The 23,389-nt window shown below is 36.9% G+C and overlaps 1 protein-coding gene across 3 annotated transcripts; it reads left to right on the top strand.

Moving 5' to 3' along the window:
• The first annotated feature begins 1,086 nt into the window (after positions 1 to 1,086).
• On the top strand, positions 1,087 to 14,906 carry LOC106869892 (cytochrome c oxidase assembly factor 8). 3 transcript variants are annotated; one of them, XM_089360005.1, is made up of 5 exons: positions 1,087 to 1,203; positions 1,405 to 1,513; positions 10,469 to 10,687; positions 12,486 to 12,637; positions 14,707 to 14,906. In XM_089360005.1, the coding sequence occupies exons 2-5, from the start codon at positions 1,424 to 1,426 to the stop codon at positions 14,786 to 14,788; spliced, it is 543 nt and encodes a 180-aa protein (XP_089216131.1). In that variant the 5' UTR covers positions 1,087 to 1,203; positions 1,405 to 1,423; the 3' UTR covers positions 14,789 to 14,906. The 3 variants fall into 3 exon arrangements, with proteins under 3 accessions (XP_089216131.1, XP_014771300.2, XP_014771303.2); XM_014915814.3 differs by lacking the exon at positions 1,087 to 1,203 and having other exon boundaries at positions 1,308 to 1,513; XM_014915817.3 differs by lacking the exons at positions 1,087 to 1,203; positions 1,405 to 1,513 and adding an exon at positions 2,466 to 2,578.
• The last annotated feature ends 8,483 nt before the right edge of the window (positions 14,907 to 23,389 follow it).

The raw sequence follows: 23,389 nt of genomic DNA on the forward strand, positions 1-23,389 counted from the left end.
AAAAGGAGTGAGAGAGAAGATAGTGAAAATATATTGGAATGCATCCTCAAGTTACAGGGAGGGGTACAGAGGCTTGAATAGGGAGAGCAGGCAGAGTCCGTCCCAGTTGAGCTGCTGGATGCAGGTGGAAAGAGCGAGAGAAAGTTGCAGTGAAAGAGTCAGCAGAGGTTTGACATTACCTTCTACAAGAATCACGTGGAGCTTAGGTGTCTCGCCTATAAACACTCACATCGTCCAGTCTGAGGTTCGAACACGCGATCTCTCAACTACAAGTCCATTGGTCTATCCATTAGGCTATGTGCCTCCCTTACGAAGGATAGCCACTTCATATAGGGTAGCATGTACCGATTGCCAAAACGATGAACAAATTGTCACGTTTCAATAAATGAAGATGATTTGGAATTTTTAAAACTCGTCCAGTACCATGAAAAAGAAAAGAATTATATTGATGGAAACACTATTTTGCCTACTCGTTAATAAAAAAGGTGAGGGGTAAAAAAAAACAACAACAAAAGGCTTAGTATTTCGCTGGGGAATAGGAAGAACTGTGCCGATGCATTCCTTACATCTATGGGGCGGGTGTTTATATTTTGAAAACTGAGCAAAGATGTGACTTGGAAAATAGAAATTTGGAGAAAAAAAATAATTCATGGATTTAGCTGTTATTTCTAGCACGATGAACGACCACATAGAGGCTTCCTTCATTTCTTCGGCTGGTCCACCAGCAATGCACGCATGTGAGAACGAGTTAGAAAACATCTGGAAGACGTTGCGGGCTGAGTTATTTCTGAATGCCGGCAGAGGAGGATTTAAAGAAAAATTGAAATTTTGTAAAGTATAATTATTTCAAGAAAAATAATTTCAGTATTTCTCAGGTGGAATCCTAGAGAGAAAAATGTAAAGATGGGGGAAACAAAAATTTCGAAAAGTTGATTTTCTTTTAGGTGGACGGCGGTAGCGGTCAAAGATGCGATCTCGGTGATAAAAATGCAACATCCAAAAGAAATATTTGAAGTAAAAAACAAAAAAGAGGCGGTTAGGGAATTGGACAAATCTGCCGCTATCTATCTATTTATTTATTTATTTGTCTGTCTGTCAATCAATTAATCATTCAGATCAATAATATCAACACTGTATTTAAAAAGGCGGTGTTTGGTAACTCCAATCTCACCTTCTCAAGGAAGAAAAACACCGAGAAATTGGGTATTTTTTTCTCCCCTTCATTTTTGTATTTTTCTGTTTCGATTTCATTCAACGGAATTTATAACTTTACCTCTAATTTTTCAGTTTTACTCCATCAATTCAGTACTTTTTTTTCCTTCCCCATGAGACAGAAATAATTATTCCGAAACTCCGTCTTTTGAAGTGATTATTATGTTTTCTAATCGACCAACTTCGTTTCAGCGACTTTCAAAATGGTAAAATGTTAGCGATCTGTCGGAGATTTTCTGGAGGTGATTTTCTTATTATTTCTAGAAATAATCAATTTAAACGATTCCTAAAACAACAAAAGGTAAGGGAAAAAGTCTTTCATTTTCAATTTTATTTATTTTCAAGACTGAAATGAGATGATTTAAACCTTTTTACTAGAAATCTTAATAATTAGATGTGAAGTCTCATCAATGTTAACAATTTTGTTGTCAGTATTTCGATTTTAATAGCTTTAAACATATAAATGTTTTTTTTTGTGTCAGTACCCCTTCTTTATAGGACAGTACCTTCAATTAGCAGCAATTAACTATTTGTAGCTTAATTAAAGGAGAAAATAAATGTTATTGTTACACGTTGGGTACCGAAGGACAACCAAGCAGAACTGGAACGACTCTAACTCAGATTATGTAAAAAGATTGTAAAGTTTAAAGTAAACACATACATACACACAGACATATATACATACATATACACGCATATACTTGTCATTATTCAGGGACTGACACAAAACGCACAACATAAGAAAATTTTAAAAAACGTGTTCAGAGGGAATTTCTCCACGGTCCACCAGCCTGCTAATAATAGCGGCCAAATCCCACGTTACAGTATTTAAGAAAGGATATATTGGATCGATAATGTGATCAGCCAAGGTGAAATAGAATTAGCATGTTTCTACATCACCGGTTTCGTTTTATTTCGTTTTCAATCCCGCATTTCTGTCCCTCAAGCAAAAGATCTCTCTCTCTCTCTCTCTCGCCCACACACACCTAAAAATAAGAGGTGCTGGTCACGGCTGGAATACTTTTTAGTACAGCTCGATCTGGTTGTCAACAAAACAGTCTAAAAAGTGGATTGGGAAATAGCTTCTTAGGTTTTTTAACTTGACGGAGGGAAAGCTTAATGTAGAAAGATAAACTACAACATCTTATAAAAAAAATTGTCATTTTAAATTAAAGAATATATTTTCTAAAAATGTATTTACAAGAGAAAAAAATAAATAGTAAAATAAAAAAAAGGGAAAAACGAAATGTTTTCTGTTGGTGAAGGGAGGCAATCATGTTAGTTGTTCAAAGGCAACGCACCGCCCGGTGCAGGAATCGAACCTACGACCTTGATATTTATGAAGCAAGCACCCCTAACCACAAAGGTAATGCACTTTCAGTAGGACATAGTGCTGTACAATTTTATTGTTGTTTAGCTCTAGCTCATTAATTACTAAACAAACCTCCAAGACACTGGCGCTGTTATGTTACCATTCAGACGGTGGATTTTAGACTACATTCCCTCCTTTTAAAGACAGTAGTATGATTTGGCTATTATTTCTAGCTAGTCGAGCGACGGTGTAGAAGCTCTATTCTCGACCAATCTGTGGATAGGTCGCTGTTATTCAACTCCAGTTAAACTTCGATCGAGCAAGCCTGTGACTAAAAGCATTCCATCTTTGACAAGTTTAAGATAACATTATTCACTGTATCCTATCATTTTAAAATTAGTATGGTATGACTTGAAAGAGAAATAGGTTGCTGTTAATCGAAAGATCACCGCTGTTTATAGAAGGTCTAGTGACCACATAATGATTTGTTCGTACGCTGGCTGACGTAAAAGTACATCGAGTTTGTGTACTTTGTATTAAATACAAATACACAGATCCTTTGGTAATGAACAGCTGACAAAATCATGGTAACAAATAAAATCCTATCAACGCATGATTTCTGTACAAAATTAACAAAATCTAAGATATTGTAGGGTTATGCTCGGAGTCCTCTCAGGCGAATTTTGTGTGGAAGTGTAAAGAAAGCTGAATTATTTCCCTTTGTTCATATTGTTTTAATTAAATGTCAAACCGAAAGTGAACGAAAAAAAAAGCACTACATACATACATACATACATACATGCAGGCAGGGTTCTTCTGCATCGTCTGCTGAAACACATTGCACATTGTGTTCTCCCAGAAAGTCAATCTTGTTTTCGTGTGGGACACAGCACTGCTGATGTGATCTTCTCAGCTAGACAGCTTCAGGAGAAGTGTGTGGAACAGGGTCTGCATTTATATCACATTTTTGTCGATCTGAAAAAAAGCCTTCGATGCCGTTAATAGATTCTCTTTTATGCATGCATGCAGGAGAATCTGGATAAGCTGGGATTTTCAGAAAGAGAAATTGATTGACCGGTTGATTCATACAAGTCCAATCTATGAATGGAACAGTAAAAATATGCAAGACTTTTCTCACGTTCCAAATGTGAATTTGTCTGTGTTAACTACATCTCAAAGATGGAGCCTTGTATCTTTGTTGGAAACCGGCTCCCACTTCAGTGGAAGATTCATAATAATTAAAAAATAAAAGAGACATACATACACACGTGTGTGTGTTTGTGTATGGTTTAAACAATCACTAGGAGAATTGTCATTTCATCTTAGTATGCAAAAACCAGCAATTTACCATGCATTTCCTCAAATTTTGCTGTGTCATTGAGGTTTAATTTAATTTGAGACAAAATTTGTGGAATCATTTTCAAGGGACAGTTTATGAAAGTCATTGTTGCTGTGATTTACCTTTTTCATAATTCACCACACCAAAGATAAAAACCATCACAAAAGATCAATAAAGAGATTGGTTTTTAGAGAGAAAGTAGCATCTCTTTTAAGTGATCATAGCATGAAACAGAGATTGGTCAAATTTAGAGTTTTTGTGGGGTAAAAAAAAGTTAAGTATTTTGGTGGCCAAAATTATATGCTAACTTAATAATGATTTCAAATTTTGGCACAACAGCAATTTCGGGGGCAAGAATAAGTCGATTAGATTGACTGTAGTGTTCAACTGGTACTTATTTTATCAACCCCAAAAGGATGAAATGCAAAGTCAACCTTGCTGGAATTTGAACTCAGAATGTAAAGATGGACAGAATACTGCTAAGTATTTTGAATTTTGACCAGCATGCTAACAATTCTGTCAGTTCATCACCTTCTGCAAACTTAATAATATTAATGCCTTATTTACTGATGAGATGGAAAATAAGTTAAAAGTGTGGATTAAAGAAACTTAATTTGATGGTGATTGAGTGAGTGAAGTATTTACTTGGAAGAAAAGCTAATTTTCCTTTCAAGCCTCTTGTGAGAGATACTCTTCGTATTTGTGATGATAGGGATATAAAGTCTACAGAATCTAATGGAGCAAGAGTTGGTTTGAATCTTTTAAACAATTGTTTGGGTACTGACAGGATTGTGAGGCAGCAAAGCTCCCAAATTAGGCAAAGTCACTGCAGAAAAATATCATGAGATTTTGTAGAAGAGTAATTTCTGTTGTCAACAGTTTTTTTTTCTGAAGACTTACATTACAGAGGAGGAAACCTGATTGTCAGGACATTTATCAGTGAAGGATAGGCTAATATTACTTTTTCTGTACCAAACCATAAGGTATTTGAAGTGAACCTCTGGGTTTTATTGTCATCATCATCTGGCATTTGTTTTCCATGCTGGCATGGGTTAGATAGCTTGACTGGAACTGGTAAGCTGGAGAGCTGCACCAGGCTCCAATCTGTTTTGGCTTGATTTCTACAACTGGATATAATATAATAATAATAATAATTATTATTATTATCATTATTATTCAGGACTATGCCTGGAATTGAACTTGGAATCTCGGGGTTTGTAGCCTGTGCTCTTAACCACTACACCATATGCCCATGGGCATATGGTGTAGTGGTTATGTATATATGACGGGCTTCTTTCAGTTTCCATCTACCAAATCCACTCACAAGACTTTGGTCAGCCCAAGGTTATAGCAGAAGACACTTACCCAAGATGCCACTCAGTGGGACTGAACCCAGAACCATGTAGTTGGGAAGCAAGCTTCTTACCACACAGCCACACTGTGTGTGTATGTGTGGTGCCCCAGCATGGCCACACCCAAATGGCTGAAACAAATAAAAGATTGTGTGCGTGTGTATCATCATCATCATCATCGTTTAACGTCCGCTTTCCATGCTAGCATGGGTTGGACGATTTGACTGAGGACTGGTGAAACCGGATGGCAACACCAGGCTCCAGTCTGATTTGGCAGAGTTTCTACAGCTGGATGCCCTTCCTAACGCCAACCACTCAGAGAGTGTAGTGGGTGCTTTTACGTGTCACCCGCACGAAAACGGCCACGCTCGAAATGGTGTCTTTTATGTGCCACCCGCACAAGCCAGTCCAGGGGCACTGGCAACGATCTCGCTCGAAAATCCTACAGGAGCCAGTCAGGCGGTACTGGCAACGGCCACGCTCAAAATGGTGCATCTCATGTGCCACCCGCACAAGAACCAGTCCAGGGGCACTGGCAACGATCTTACTTGGCTTGCCGGGTCTTCTCACGCACAGCCCATTTCCAAAGGTCTCGGTCCGTAGTCATCGCCTCGGTGAGGCCCAATGTACGAAGGTCTTGCCTCACCACCTCAGCCCAGGTCTTCCTGGGCCTACCTCTTCCACGGGTTCCCTCAACTGTTAGGGTGTGGCACTTTTTCACGCAGCTATCCTCCTCCATTCTCACCACATGTCCATACCAGCGCAATCGTCTCTCTTGCACGCCACAACTGATGCTTCTAATGTTCAGCTTTTCTCTCAAGATACTTACACTCTGACGGGTATTCACATTGACATTACACATCCAACGGAGCATACTGGCTTCATTCCTTGCGAGCTTACGTATGTCCTCAGCAGTTACAGCCCATGTTTCACTGCCATGTAGCATGGTTGTTCGTATGTAAAACTGGAGAAGGATCTTAAATGAACTCACAAACTGTAAAAATGCATCACCTTATCTTAGATGTTGATTCAGGTGGGAATTATATCTCTAATAATGGTTTTTTTTTAATATTTTGGACTTTTCAAAAGAATGGGCTGCTGCAGTCAGGTTTTGAATCTAAATCTACTCAGTAACAGAAAATTCTGCAGAAGAAAGTAGTTTTCCTAAGAGATTTAGTAAAAGATGGCTTTTCTTCCTTTCAATTTATAATTTTCCATTTAAATTCTTAACATGCATTTTTAAGTTTAATTGCACGTGTAATTGAACTAAGGCCAGAAACTATGCTCAGTTATTTCCCTTTAATAACGTGTAACAAAGATTGAAACTTATAAGTTTAAGTAAATTTTTAAAAAAATTAATCTATACAATTTTCATTTATACATTCTTTATTTAATTTTTCTAAGGTGGCATGCTGGCAGAAACGTTAGCACGCCGGGCAATATGCTTAGCGGTATTTCGTCTGTTTTCACCTTCTGAGTTCAAATTCCGCCGAGGTCGACTTTGCCTTTCATCCTTTCAGTGTCGATAAATTAAGTACCAGTGTAAACGTTTGGACTTGGAATGAATTGTCCTTAAATGCATCATCATAATCATTTAACATGGGTTGGGCATACGTCTATTTATATTGAAATGGTAATTAATGATATTCTAGAATGAATTCCAAAGGGACAACTGTTTGGTAGGGTGTCACAGATGTAATAAAGGGAGTTGAAATAATCAGATGAGATTAAGCAATAATAGACAAAAACTCCGTTGTGGTGTTAAAAATCTGAAAAACAAGCAAGGGAGATAAATCTAATAAGCTTAAATAATAAAATGTTTGGCCAATCTTGGCATTGCAAGTTGAGGTGCATCTGGTCTTTAAAGTTAAATGATAATGGTAACAGACATGTTAGGTTTTTATTAAACTTCTTTCATTATATATATATGTATTCTAGTAAGAGTCATCATCATCATGATTTAACGTCTGTTTTCCATGCTGGTGTGGGTTGGATGGCTTGACAGGAACTGGTGAGGCCAGGGGCTGCACCAGGTTCCATAGTCTATTTTGGCTTGGTTTCTATGGCTGGATGCCCATCCAAATGCCACCCACTTTACATAGTGTACTGGGTGCTTTTTACATGGCACCAGCACCTACACCAATGCTTTTTACGTGGCATCTTAGCTTTAGGATCTCAATTCTGTTATGGTGGTGGTGGTTGGAGGATCTTCTCGAGTACACCAGTGTGCCACATATCTTGGTCATCTGCCATCTCCTTTTCTTCTCGGGCCTCCCACTTCCACACTTCTCTCAATATAATTAAACAGAAATAGAGGGAAATTAGTGACACTGATTATGACTATTAACAATGTGGTTGAGGGAAAATACCTCAAGAGAATGTTCTGTATATTTAAAAAAGATATAAGTTTCTTGTACTATCACTGTATCCTTGGATTTATAAATCCACACAAGTTATATCTATGAACAGAAAAACTTTCTTTGTACTTGACTGCTGCTTACTATATTTTGTTTCACAAACCTTTACTAACAACGTGGTACTACTGTTGTATAAATTTGAATCCTGAAATACTTGACTAAATAAGCTTTCAATGATCTTATTTCTTTTAAATTATTCACTTCTTATCTTCTCCTTTAAAGAACCATCTTGTGAGGAGAGCTGCTTAACCATAAAACAGTTATGTACTTGTGCAGTGTATTTATGGTAGTTGATGGCTTGGATGTGGTGCTGAAGAAAGAGCAATAACTCTTGAAATATCCATATACACTCACCTATTTTTTCTGTTTTTGATTACATTGTTTACTTAGACATATTCATATACAAAACAGAGTAACTTACAGTGCTGGCTCTGAATTCAATAGAAAATCTATAGTTTATAGTTTATTACATAAAACAGGTATATATATCCCTTTTATCTTTGAGGTTCACATTTAAGTCTTGTTGCTGATGATATGCATGTTTCTTTTCATCATTATCATCATTTAACGTCTGTTTTCCATGCTGGCATGGGTTGGATGGCTTCACAGGAACTGGCAAAACTAAAGGCCACACCAGGTTCCACAGTCTGTTTGGCTTGGTTTCTATAGCTGGATGCCCTTCCTAACACTGACCACTTTACAGAGTGTACTGGGTGCTTTTTACATGGTACCATCACCCACAGCAATGCTTTTTATGTGGCACCTTCATTTTAGGATGGGTGGGTCTTCTTGAGTACAACAGTATGTCACAAGTCTCAGTCCTCTGTCATCTCCTTTGTAAGGTTCAGTCTTTTGAGATTGGCCTTCAATACTGTGTCCTGTTTCTTCCTGTGTCTCCCTCTTCCACAACTTCTCTTGAATTAGTTAAAAGATATCTTGTATTTTATTATGATGGTTCAGTCAATTACTGAATCAAAAAGAACAAGACAGCCTGGCAGGACAATTTTAACATTCCAATGAACTCTCCTGAATGTGTTACAGAAGCTTAAGTTTTGGATTGAGTGGCTCAAGTATTTTCTAACAACTATAATCTCATCATCATCGAATCTCAACCTAGAGTAATTGTCTTTCTATATATTGGACCTAATGCAGTAGACATTATACAACATTACACAAACCTTGATATCATCGTCATCAAACATGAATTGGACAGTTTGACTGGATTTTGCAAGTCACAGGGTTGCATCAAGCTCCACTGTCAGCTTTGGCTTGATTTCTCTGGCTGGATGCCTTTCCTAATGCCAACCACTTTATAGTGTGTACAGGGTGCTTGAAGAAACTTTTTAATCTAGTTAATGAAATGAAAAGCCTGATGAAAGCATAAATGTAGAAATATATATCTTAGTCCAGATATTGTCGAGTAGTGTAAACACCATACATAGCTTTCAAAGTATTTGACAGTCTGTATAAATTTACATGAGTTCCTCCTACAAATGGTGTGTCATGATTTTTTTTTTAGTTTGTTTGAGCAAAACGAGATGGCAATGAACAGGTAGCAACAATATCTTAAATGTGTGGGAAAAAATCAAGACCTGTGTTTTTGAAAGGTCATTATATTAATAACAATAAATACATGCACTTTGTGTGTGTTTAGTATTACTGGCGTTATGACCCTACATAACACAGGAATTCATATCAAGAATCTTACAAATTAAATACAAAAATGAAAAAAAAAACATGAGTTATGTCCCTTGCATCTTCCAGTTTCACACCGTCCGTGACAATTTATGGCCTCTTACATTCGTTAAAAGATACTAAGGACATTTTAAAGAAATACATCACATGTCTCGAAAGGTATCATCTATGGAGATCGGGGCCTCCTATCTTTAATATTACTAACAATGTCTTTCCAAAAATGCTTAATAAAATTTAGGTGAGAACATTATAGGAAGTTCTGTGTGCCAACTAAAATGTTCAGTGTCTTATAATTCTGAGATTCCAACAAGCTAACTCCGCATGTAATTGTGATCAGAATTTATGAAAGCCATTGGATAAAGTATATAATACTTCTTGTCTTCGTCACATTAGCTGAGAATATCTATCATAGTTGGTCCAGCAAAAGGCAACTCTTTAGATTTGCAAAAGTTGTACGATCTCTGTTGATATGGGAAAATAAATGTAGAAATGCACATACAACTTCATTCTTTATTTCATCATCGAATAATTTCTTCTGTTGATGGAAGTATATCTTCCACGTTCAATATTCTTTTCATGTACGTCGTACACATAACTTGAATTACTTATCTCCCTTTGTACAGATTCAACTTTTGACGGAGTTGATTGTCTCATATTTGAGGCAGAACCTTTATCTTTCCAATGTACAAAATTAACCAATGAATATGTCGGTTTGTTCTAATATCGTAGTTTACCAATAGTTTTCATTAGTGTGTCTTCACGTTTATATCCAGATTCTGAGAAATAAGAAGAGTCAATGATTATCTTATCTCTTTATCGTATTTACCCAAAAGTTCAACAACAGTTTTAAACAAACTTCTTCATCAATATTAAGTAATTTTTAAGGTGGTGAGCTGGCAGAATTGTTTCCATGATGGGCGAAATACTTAGCCTCATTTGATCCATCTTTACTTTCTGAGGTACCAGTTGAATGCAGGGAATGATGTAATCGACTCACCCCTTCCCCCGAAATTGTTGACCTTGTGCCAAAATTTAAAACCAATATTATGTGACTGTTTGTCACATTCTGTACTTTTTTTCATTGTTCTAATAAAGCTCAATCAATTTCTTTTATATATATATATATATATATATATTTTAGAAGAAGAAGAAAGAGACATTTAAACTTTCATCTTCTCCTCCTAAATCTATCACTCGAAACTGGATTGGCCCACCTGATGGAAACTCCAACTTACGCCCTACCCACTTTTATATCCCTCCCAATGAATCAAATGTGGAGAAAGATTTGAGGCTGAAGAAAGTTGATTTACAAACCTTTAATCATGACTTCTGGACAAGGCAAAATATCACATTTTTTAAGGTAAAGTATTGCATTTTATATTTAAATGTGGAATAAATGGAGTCATACTTAAGTTTGACTATTACTAGTACAAATGTTATTTTTCTTCGTTTTCTCTTCTTGTGTGGATGTAACCGTTTGCAACAACAAGCAATGGTTGTCCAATGATCTAATATATCTTATCTAAGTTGCCTAACACAGTTATTTTCCATTTATAGATTTTAGAATAGTTTTGTCTTGTTATCTGTCTTCCCTTAGTGGAGGCGCAATGGCCCAGTGGTTAGGGCAGCAGACTCGTGGTCATAGGATCGCGGTTTCGATTCCCAGACCGGGCGTTGTGAGTGTTTATTGAGCGAAAACACCTAAAAGCTCCACAAGGCTCCGGCAGGGGATGGTGGCGAACCCTGCTGTACTCTTTCACCACAACTTTCTCTTACTTCCTGTTTCTGTTGTTCCTGTAATTCAAAGGGTCAGCCTTGTCGCACTGTGTCATGCTGAATATTCCCGAGAACTACGTTAAGGGTATACATGTCTGTGGAGTGCTCAGCCACTTGCACATTAGTTTCATGAGCAGGCTGTTCCGTTGATCGGATCAACTGGAACCCTCGATGTTGTAAGCGACGGAGTGCCAACAACAGCATCTGTCTTACCTTCAATGTTGACAAGTATCTCACCCCACCTTCTCCAGCTAACATATAAATTACATTACACACAAACAACATTGCATACAAATATATTGTGAAGGCACATGCCTTAGCGGTTGGGGTAAATTGGCTCACGGTTGTAAGGTTTTGAGTTTGATTCCTGGTGGTGTGTTGTGTCCTTGAGCAAGACACTTTATTTCATGTTGCTCTGGTTCACTCAGCTGGCAGAAATGAGTTGTACCTGTATTTCAAAGGGTCAGCTTTCAAATTCTGTGTTACACTGAATTTCTCTGAGAACTATGTTAAGGGTATGCATGTCTGTGGAGTGCTCAGCCAGTTGCATGTTAATCTCATGAGCAGGTTGTTCCATTGATTGGATCAACTTGAACCTTTGTTGTAACTGACAAAGTGCCAGTTATCAAATCAAGCAAGTTACTTGAGTCAGTGACAAGTCTGCTATTCAGTTACTCAACCTACTAGAAATAGCAGCCACATCTTCCTCAAGTTAGCTTTATCATCTTAAGTTGATAATGTAATTCCAGTGTCTGAAATAAAAACGAAAGTGATGGTATTATCGTATTTGGGATGATTTAACGAAGGTAGATATATATTTCTGTTTGACTCCACCACTGCTTAACAACTGGTATTGGTTTGTTTATGTCTCCATAACCTAGCAGTTCAGCAAATAGAGACTAGTAGAATAAGTACCAGGTTTAAAAAAATATAAGTACTGGGATCGATTTGTTTAACTACACTGTCAAGGTTATGCCCTAGCATGGCCACTGTCCAATGGCTGAAACAAGTCAAAGATATAAGAAAAGATATAAGATATCTGATAAGATTCACTCTTTTAAAAAACTTTAATGTTTAAGAGTGAATTATTTGTTTTTGGTAAGTGAGTGATATAATTCTTTAGGGAAATTGCTAGAGTTTTATAGTTAATGTCTCCAAAAACTTGGTATTTATTGTTATCTATTGTCTGTAGCTAAGTGGAATAAGAATTAAAAGATCCAACTTTGAGACTCAATAAAACATTTGCTGCAGACACAACACAGTATCCACTGATTCACTTTATCTCTACAAAGATTCACCCTTTCTTTGTTGCTTCCTTTCACTTTTTTTCTTGTGAGATATTGATACAAAAACTTAGCCAATTTATATAAAATTTCTTTCAGAGAAAAGCTCAGTTTATTCACATGGAATTAGAAAGGAAAAAGCAAATAGATTCTGACAACAAGAATAAGAAAAGTTTGTCTCCTGAAGAAATGGCTGTGTTTTATAAACAGTTCCTGGAAGAAAATTATCATAATAATTTGAAATATCACAGGTTCGTTTAATATTTTATTTCCGCTTAGATTATTATTGAGTGTTATATAATATCTTTGTTACTTCAAATATGGATTAAAAGCATCTTGAGGAATATAAACAGTATCAAACACACATATATAAGGTATGTGTTTTGGCATGGTTTCTACAGTTGGATGCTCTTCCTAATGCCAACCACTTCACAGGGTGTACTGGGTGCTTTTAACATGGCACCGGCTTAAGTGCTTTTATGTGGCACCTGCACAAGTGTGTGTGAGCGTATATATGTGTGTGTGTACATCATCATCATCGTTTAACGTCCGCTTTCCATGCTGGCATGGGTTGGACAGTTTGACTGAGGACTGGTGAGCCAGAGGCTGCACCAGGCTCCAATCTGATTTGGCAAGGTTTCTACAGCTGGATGCCCTTCCTAATGCCAACCACTCTGAGAGTGTAGTGGGTGCTTTTTCGTGACACCAGCACAAGGGCTAGTCAGGCAGTTCTGGCAACGACCACACTTGAAAGGTGTTTTTTACATGCTACCTGCATGGGAGCCAGTCCGGCAGCACTGGCAACAACCACGCTCGGATGTTGTTTTTCACATGCCACCGGCACATGTGCTGGTAGAGCAACTCTGGCAACAATCACGCTCAAATGGTGCTTTTCACGTGCCATGCATATATATATATATTTGTGTATGTGTGTGTGTGTTTGTGTTTATATATGTGTGTATCATCATCATCATCGTTTAACGTCCGCTTTCCATGCTGGCATGGGTTGGACAGTTCAACCAGAGCTGGCAAGCTGGGGAGCTACACCAGGTTCCAATCTGATGTGGCATGGTTTCTACAGTGGGATGCCTTTCCCAATGCCAACTATTTTACAGAGTGTGCTGGGTGCTTTTACATGGCACTGCATGGGTGCTTTTATGTGGTACTACATGGGTACTTTTATGTAGCACTGCACAAGTGCTTTTATGTAGCACTGCACAAGTGCTTTTATGTGCACTTTTACATGGCATCACACAGGCACTTTTATGTTGCACTGCATGGGCACTTTTATGTGACACTGCCACAAGTGCTTTTCCCCACAAGAGGGATCAGTCTTCATATTTCTGCTACAGAGTATATTTGTATTAATCATCCATGCGTACATTCATTCATTTTTTCACATGTGTAAAACATTCATGTAGTGAGCATCATTTCCTGCCCAATCTTAATTCTATGATCTCCAGGGAACTCATTAAGCTTACAGTCTATAAAATTTCTTTTAATTATAATTTATAAAGCTTTATGGCAACTGGAAAAATCATTTAAATGTTCTGAATTGGGTGTTAATTCATATTGCCATTGTCATCAGTTGTCCATCACAGGTCAGCATTGACTGTTCTGTTCAGAAATCATCTCCATTAGGCTCACATGTAGGCCACAAAGTCTGCTTTTGATTTGACTCCTGAGAAAATCACCTTTGGACAGTGAGTGAATAAAGCAGTTGATGTTGTTCTCCCAATGGACTGCCTCTCTGGTCTCCACACCGGGTACCAAGCATGGTTGACAATGAGGCTGTCCCACACTAGCAGTTCCCTTGCTAGTTGATGCCTAACCTTTGTTTAATGTTATAGATATTCCACTTGGTCACAATAACCTTCAAGCCATTGGTCCAGGACTCCTCTACTTTGTTGGTTATCCAACAACCTGCTACTGACAGCTTCTCTGTATCCCTGGCATGGGAGTGCTAAGGAGCTGCTAGCACTTGTCAAAAGTGCCATCCCAGTCTATGGACAGAAGGGGTGACTTACTCTCATTTATACAACCTGCCACTGATGTGGGTGCTGTACCATACTGTACTTCATATATTGCTTAAATGATATTAAACTATTCATTGTTTAGTACATTGATTTATCACTTCTAGTCTTATTAACTCGTAGAACAGTGTGTGGCCCTAACTTTGTGGATAATGTTGAAAGTTAGACAAAGGGGTTTAAAGATAAGAAGTGGGATTTAGGTTGAAAAAATGTTGATATTCTTTTATATAGAAATAAAATTAATTCCTGTTTAAATAATTTTATTGGTATACATTTCTCCTTTTCAGAGAATGGTATAAAAAGAACATCTTTCTACTTTGGCCAGCCCTGAAGGTTGCTGTTCATAATCTCTTTAAAAAAGCAAAATAATTGAAAAACTGCCAGACTTTGTTTTTCAGCAAAGATTATTTTATTTGATTTCTTGTATTAAGAATCAAACAAGTTTTATTTATAAATATGTTTAATAAAGATGTTATATTTGTTATAATTACTTTCATAGAATTTTCAATTCCAAGGAGTATGTAGTGGCAAAGAGCAGTGACCATTTGAGCAGCTGAGCTAAATCTGGACATACAAATATGTGTCATCATTATCTTCATTTTAATGTCCACTTTTCCATATTTGTATGGGTTGGACTAAATTCGCTGAAACATATTTTTATGGATGGATGCTCTACCTGTTGCCAACCCTCATATGTACTTGTATTTGTAGTGTAGTGCATGTAATAGTGTATGGATAGTTGTGTGTGTACATGTACGTGTAATTGTGCATGTGTTGTTGTGTACATGTGGAGGCGCAATGGCCCAGTGGTTAGGGCAGCGGACTCGTGGTCATAGGATCGCGGTTTCGATTCCCAGACCAGGCGTTGTGAGTGTTTATTGAGCGAAAACACCTAAAAGCTCCACGAGGCTCCGGCAGGGGATGGTGGCGAACCCTGCTGTACTCTTTCACCACAACTTTCTCTCACTCTTACTTCCTGTTTCTGTTGTGCCTGTAATTCAAAGGGTCAGCCTTGTCACACTGTGTCACGCTGAATATCCCCGAGAACTACGTTAAGGGTACACGTGTCTGTGGAGTGCTCAGCCACTTGCACGTTAATTTCACGAGCAGGCTGTTCCATTGATCGGATCAACTGGACTTCGTAAGCAACGGAGTGCCAACATAAAACAATATGTTGTGCACATAGTGGTGTGCATGTGTGTGTTGTAGTGTATACATAGTGGCCGAAAAGTCTTTTGTATATTTGAAAAACCAGTAAGTCACATAACAAAGGTGTATGGCTTAGTGGTTAGGCTATTTGGTTTATGGTCATAAGTTTGATTCCTGGTGGTGTGTTGTGTCCTTGAGCAAGACACTTTATTTCATGGTGCTCCAGTCCTCTCAACTGGTAAAAATGAGTTGTACCTGTAATTCAAAGGGCCAACCTTGTCACATTCTGTGTCATGCTGAATCTCCTTGAGAAGTACATTAAAGGTATGTGTGTCTGTGGAGTGCTCAGTCACTTACATGTTAATTTCATGAGCAGGCTGTCCCATTGATTGGATCAATTGGAACACTTGTCATAACTAATGGAATGCCATCTGTTCACATCTTTATACTTGCGTGCCAACTTCCTCACTCTCCAACTTCTCTCCCTCCATTACTCACCTCATTATTCTCTGTCTTCATTTATGTCTGTTAAAAACAGTAGAGCTTCACTAAAATAAAACATGGTGTTTAGCTGTTCAGGTATCTCCACCATTTATCTTAGGCATTGTTTACCTGAATCAGTATCCACAATCATTTCTCTCAGTAACACTATTGTGTCTGTCTTCTGTGCCAGCTTGGTGTTAAGATGGTTACTGAGTCTATCCACTGGATACATCACTGTTTGGTCTGAGTAACATAGTGAAGCTCTTTCAGTTGTATTAGATTCAAAGGGAAGAAATAATGTGATTGAATAGAAATAACAAAGTATTTGATTAAATTAATAAAAATAATAGAGAGTGAGGGATTGAGAGCTTAAGACTGAAGAAGTGATGTCCTGGCTTTTCAAATTTACAATTGGTAACTCCGAGTCAAAGAAATCCCCTCAGTCACAGAGAAACTGTTTGACTTGATAAAAGATTCCATAAAAAAGACAAACATTATTATAAAAAGTCAATACTCAATGCAAAATGGAGCATAATGCTGGAAAACAATAAGATGATCAAGAAGAAACGAGTGAAGTTTGAGGTGAAAAGAATTACAGAAAACAAAATGAAACAAAAAGAAAATGGAGCAAGGCTTGAAGCAGGAAGAAGACACAAATAATCCTTTAAATTTTGATGAGTATTACACACACATAGTTTATAAATTAGATTCCTTTTCATAATTCTACATTAGAATTGAAGACGCAAGTCTATTGACCGTTTTGTTATTATTCACAGGAGGAACTTGCAAGACAGTAATAATGGAGATATTATGGTCTTGATACATTCTTCTTGTCAGAAGTCCAATGTTTTCTTGTTTTCCAGTACTTCAGTTTATTTTGTTCATGCCTACTTCTGCTCCATCTTGTCAACTATAATCAAAAAGATTTACTCACATAGACATTCGACCAAACAATAAAGTGCCACTCAAAGACACAGCACATTTCACTCACTTAGTGGAGTGTCAAGCTGCATTAAGTTTTTTAATAGCTATAGTCAATTGATTAAAAGAGGTTGGTACACTTATATTATAACACTATCAATAGAAACGTTTCTTATCTCTCTATCTGTTTTTGTCCCTGTCTTACTCTTACTTTATGTAAAGTGAATAAAACGTATAACAAGCATAATGCAAGCATAAACACATAAAGAAAGAGAGAGAGAGAATCCCATTTTACTGAAAAGTTTTCATATGTAAAAAAGTTTTCCTGAATATATCTTATTGAATGTCTTACCCAAAAAGTTTTTCAGGAAAAGGAAAACCAAATTTTACCAACCAGTTTACACTATCATCAGCTTGCAAAGTTTATAGTATGTTCTTCAATACAATTCTTAGCCCGTACCATGGAAGAAACAGATTGAGTTAATTTTTTATAGCAATGTCACATGTTATTTCCATGACAAAGGATGTATCTCCTAGTTTGTGTGATTCATGTCACTAATGTTTTTTTTTTTTTTGTTTTTGATAAAGCCGTCTGTTGGTTAATATTTTCAGAAAGTAAGGTGACGAGCTAGCAGAATTGTTAGAACGTTGGGCAGAATGCTTAGCAGAATTTCATCCGTTTTTACATTCAGAATTCAAATTCTGCCGAGGTTGATTTTACCTTTCATCCCTTCAGGCTCGATAAAATATGTACAATTTGAGCGCTGGGGCTAACATAATTAATTGACTTACCCACCCCCCAGAAATTGCTGGCCTTGTGCCAAAATTTGAAACCAATATTTTCTGAAAGTAACATTCTTACTTATACAGAATAAAATGGTTCTTTTAAGAGGGAAAAGGATATTTAATTAAGATATCGGATAAAAATATGAAGTAAAAGACCTCTATTTTTTTTCTTTTTTAAAAAAGCTTACTTGTCTTCTCAGTTTTTTTTTTTTTTTTTTTTTTTTTTTTTGCTATTAACGGTGTTGATGTAATTGTCCTTGTTTCTGTTAATTCAAATCCAGTGAATCGATGCAGTAAACCTTGCTAATGTTGATAACATTTCTTCAATTCACATACATATTCGGAAGTTTATATCTTATAAACAAACACTGAAGCGTCGAGTGCGTTGATATTTTGAAAAACGAGGGAAATTTGGATCGCAGGAGAACACTGTGTGCGCGTGTGTGTGTGTGTGTGTGTGCGTGTATAAACATATTCGCAACGATACACTCACAAAACATCAACAAATATGCATTTGTATTAATGTTAACAACTAGAAGAACTTCATGGCGATATTGTCATTGAGGTGTGCGTATATATATATATATATATATATATAGGCGTAGGTGTGGCTGTGTGGTAAGTAGCTTGCTTACCAACCACATGGTCCTGGGTTCAATCCCACTGCGTGGCATCTTGGGCAAGTGTCTTCTACTATAGCCTCGGGCCGACCAAAGCCTTGTGAGTGGATTTGGTAGACGGAAACTGAAAGAAGCCTGTCGTATGTATGTATATATATATGTATGTGTGTATGTGTTTGTGTGTCTGTCTTTGTCCCCCCAACATCGCTTGACAACCGATGCTGGTGTGTTTATGTCCCCGTAACTTAGCGGTTCGGCAAAAGAGACCGATAGAATAAGTACTAGGCTTCTAAAGAATAAGTCCTGGGGTCGATTTGCTCGACTAAAAGGTGGTGCTCCAGCATGGCCACAGTCAAAAGACTGAAACAAGTAAAATAGTAAAAAATAGTATATATATATATATATATATATATAAATGGGTAAGAATATGCCAAGCACAAAATACAGGCAGTACTCTGACCGGACCAAATTTATAAATGTTTTGATGCCATTAGCAACCGTTTGTCCATCTTTTATTATACAGTACATATACATACGTACATACATGTGAGTGTGTGTGTGTGTGTGTGTAAGCATGCATTCTTAAGTGTCATTGGTAATCGCGTATGACCTGGTAGGAGGACATATTTTTTTAGCTATACAAGCGCGCGCGCACACACGCGTGTAGTAAGTGAATTCATCAACGATGTTTTGCTCTTTTATGAGATTGTAGACCAAAGATATGGGTACAAATCTGACACAGATATTATTGAATGTTGTGTCTAATTCTGTTGAAGTGATTCTTGTTCTAGCGCTTTCTCTCTTTTGTTTCTTTTACTTGCTGTTGTTTCATCCATTTTGATTCTGCAATAGTTCATATCTTTATAACTCTCCGCCGTTATTTGCAATTAGTCACCATATTCTCTCATGCAGTTGCAATCAGAACGTTGCATTTAGATGTTTGATAGCATCCTTAGAACGGAATTTCGGGCTCTGCCTTTAACAGCTTTCATATTTCAGTTCACTGCAGATCACAGCCTTGGGAATCCTAATGCTTTCATGCCCAATTGAAAGCAACTGCAAATTCATCACAATAAACGCAATACTAGGCATATTTGCAAACTGCACACCTCGGTTCATGATGTCTCTCCAAGAAATGTTCGTTATAGATCGTAACTGACACAACTGACAGCACATCGTCATTTTTCATGTCGCCGATGCAGTACAGGACACTGCTGCCGCTCAGTGAACTTTGTATTTTGTTGACAGTTTAGTGTCACCTTTCCCCAATCAATTATTGAACTTCCCGAAAGAGAGCGCGCTCCATCACCACCGCCAGGCTTTTGTCATCAGAAAACATACTGTCTAAAATATATGAATTTTTTTCATTTTGAAGTCGATTTGCATCCGTAATGGTTGGAGTTTCATGTTCCAACAATCGGGTTTAGATTTGTAGTATCTTCTGGATATCTTCTAGGGAGTGAGTCACCAGTTCGTAAATACACATCTTGTGGTACTTCCTGGTGGATCACAGAGTAGATATGTTCAACAAGCTATTATCCGCTCTCATGTGGATATACACCCCAGCCCTGAATTCACTTGCAAACTTTTCAAGTGCACTATGCAGATATAGAACAAATAATGTTGGAGCAAGTACACAGCCTTGTTTTACTCCATGAATGTCTGAAAAGGAGACCTATTTGTTGCTTCCAAGAGAAACTTCGACTGATATACCTTCATAAAATTGCTTCACAATCTCCACCAATTTGTCTGAGCATTCATTTCTTTTGAAAAGAATCAATAAGCCTTCTCTTCCCATACGAGCAAAAGTCTTCGTAAAGTGGTACGCGTTCTCCTATAGACTTTTCTTGTAAAAATCATATCATTCATGCTTCTAGACATACAAAATCCACAGTAACTTAGGCATTTTAAATAATTTCTTGAGCAGTATTTTTGCTAGTTTTCCATGCAATTGAGAGAAGGGAAAATCCTCAAAAATTTCCACAATTCTGTCGATCAGCCTTCCGTTTGCAAATGGCGACCATCTCTATATAGTTGTATAGTTGTGGGAGGCTACAGCATTGCCTGAATAATTGGAGAAGTCTATAGCGTAATTCCTTCCAAGCATGTTTACAGACTTCTATGAGGAGACTATCAATACCAGAAGCTTTTCCTTATATTATCTCACAGACAGTAATTATTAAATTCCACCATATTCGAGGATAGGTGGAAACTAGCATCCTCCAGAATTTGTAGGCTACAGTCTAAAAATTCAGGAGAAAATCTCGAGGATTTGCTAAATAACTCCCTAAAGTGTTTTAGCATTTTATGATGTCATTTTATGATGGCATCGTTACTCATAGAGAGTTTTCATCTTTCTGGGATCGTATGCTTCTCTCAGACTGGCAAAGAAAGTCTTCATATTATGATAATCAAAATTCAAAATACTTACAGGCATCGTTGATAATTATGTACGTGTCACCAGAACTGAAAGTTCACTTGACAAACTGATCTGACAAACGAAACTGATTATTGGTATGAAATCTGTGCCCATTGACACAAATTTGAACATGCAGAGCGCAATCTAAGAAATCTAATGAATTTATAAGAATCCTGGGTTGGTCCTCGCTGGTGGTAACTTATGAAACTTTACCAGGAGTGGAAAGGAATGGCCAGTTGCAAATTATGAAATTGTGTCTTCAAATATCACCTTTAGTCCCAGATATTATGCAATACAAATCCCAAGTGAACATGGGAACTTATAAAAAGGATATAGAGCTTTGAAAAATTTCGATTCGACTTGGCAAAAGAAGGGTTGAGCCTGAACAAGAAGTACCACAGAGACTTCTCCTCATCACAGAGGTTAGAAAACATGATTACAGAAATTTTCTCAAACCTACAAAATGGTTGAGCCTGAAGTGAAATCCTTATGGAACTATCTATTTTAATCAGATGTACATGCAATAAACAAACTGTTCCTTAAAAAGTTTCCAAGTAACTCAAAAACCTATATATTTATGCTGATTCAATATTAGAAAACAATTACAAACATACCATTCCAAAAGAATTCCTCAATACCATAACACCATCTGGCCTACTCTATCATGAACTGGTGCTAAAAGTTGTTTTGTTATGTTCTTAGGCAAGCGACAAACAAATGAGACAACAATGATAATTGAATGTGAAGTCACATTTGGAGCAATGAAAAGTTATTTTCATTTTATTTTATTTTATTTTACTTTTTTACCTCATATTATTCACAATGACAGAAACAACGAATTTTCTATTCCCATTATAAGGCAACAATTCCCTATCAGTTTTCTTGCAGTGACAATAAATAAAGATTCGGGACCAGAAAATGACAGAATTGAGATCTACTTTGCTCATGGCCAACGATACACAGCATTTTCAGGAGCAAAAGATATTCTTATGTCAACGTCTTCCTTGCCAATAATACCGATGGTCACGCAGAAAATATTGTCTACAATAAATTTTAGGAGATAAATGAAGCTACTGTAGATTATTTGGCTTGTTTCATTGAACTGAGATTTCGTTCTCGAAAATCTGATATAATTTTTTTTCTTGTTTTTTTCACATTGTCACATGACACTTAGCATAAGATTTAGATTGATGCAGCTTTGAATGTCTCTAAGCTACCATCGCTATGATCAATGGAAATTAACATTTTCCTACAAAATTGCAATAGTCTGCCTTGTATCAAAATTATATTAAAATTCTGCAAGCATTTTGGAACAGTTACAAACAATCACTAACGGACTAACAACATTTGTTTCCAGAAAAATCTGCGAGATCTGAAAAGTCAATAATGCATAACAACTTCAATATTCAACGACTAAAATATCGTTTTACATGGAATTTTTCTTTGTCATAGACAATACTGCGTGCACGTATACATACATACACATATACGTACCTGTATGTGTGTATGTGTGCGTGTGTGCGTGTGTGCATATGTATATATACATATGCATATATATGTGTGTATGTATATATATATATATATATATATATATATATATATAAATGGATGTATGTATATATTACATATATATGCATATATATTTATTTAGATATGCATGTATGCATGTATGTATAAATATATGGATACAAACACATATGCACATATATATGCATAAATGCATATATACATACATTTATACACACACACACACATTCACATACACACATTCGCACATACACACGCATATATTGTCCGAAATGTATAGTATTAAATATCCATCACGGCTGATCTTATTTCTTTATTGCCCACAAGGGGCTAAACATAGAGGGGACAAACAAGGACAGACAAAAAGATCAAGTCAATTGCATCGACCCCAGTGCGTAACTAGTACTTAATTTATCGACCCCGGAAGGATGAAAGGCAAAGTCGACCTCGGCGGAATTTGAACTCAGAACATAACGGCAGACGAAATACCACTAAGCATTTCGCCCGGCGTGCTAACGATTCTGCCAGCTCACCGCTTTAACCGATCCATCACGGCTGATCTTACCAAACGGTTTCGCGTAAAGAATACAATGGAGTGTTAGGTAACATTCTGATTATATAACTTTACGCTCATCAGAGTTAGCCGATATGGTAGGGAATATAGCGACTGATCTCTGTTGTCGGAGGTAGATTCTATCTCTGACAATAGAGAACAGTCACCATATTCCCTTCCATATCGGTTAACTGTGTGTGTATATATATATATTATAGGCGCGTTGAAGGATTTGGTAGACCGAAACTGAAAGAAGCTCATCATATATATATATATATATATCAAAATAAGCAACAAGGATATCTAGAGGTAACTCCATTTAATGGTATGTATAAATACATTGTTCTATTAAATGGAGTTGCATGAAACGATCGTACTGCATTACCTCTGGATATCCTTGTTGCTTATTTTGATTTTAATCACCTTACTTTGAAATTGTATGGATAATACCGTACTAAATTCTGGTGCCTAAACTTAAGTACCATATTCACCTGAATCTAATTTTTTGCTGA

Source organism: Octopus bimaculoides, chromosome 11 (assembly GCF_046866305.1).
Source record: "Octopus bimaculoides isolate indiv1 chromosome 11, ASM4686630v1, whole genome shotgun sequence".
Classification (NCBI taxonomy): Eukaryota; Metazoa; Mollusca; class Cephalopoda; order Octopoda; family Octopodidae; genus Octopus; species Octopus bimaculoides.

Bases quoted from the DNA above. Each gene is read 5' to 3' on its own strand.
- LOC106869892 (XM_089360005.1), top strand. From the start codon at position 1,424: ATGTTAGCGATCTGTCGGAGATTTTCTGGAGGTGATTTTCTTATTATT. The intron at 10,688-12,485 runs GTAAAGTATTGC...AATTTCTTTCAG, and splicing joins AAAATATCACATTTTTTAAG to AGAAAAGCTCAGTTTATTCA. The intron at 12,638-14,706 runs GTTCGTTTAATA...TCTCCTTTTCAG, and splicing joins AATAATTTGAAATATCACAG to AGAATGGTATAAAAAGAACA.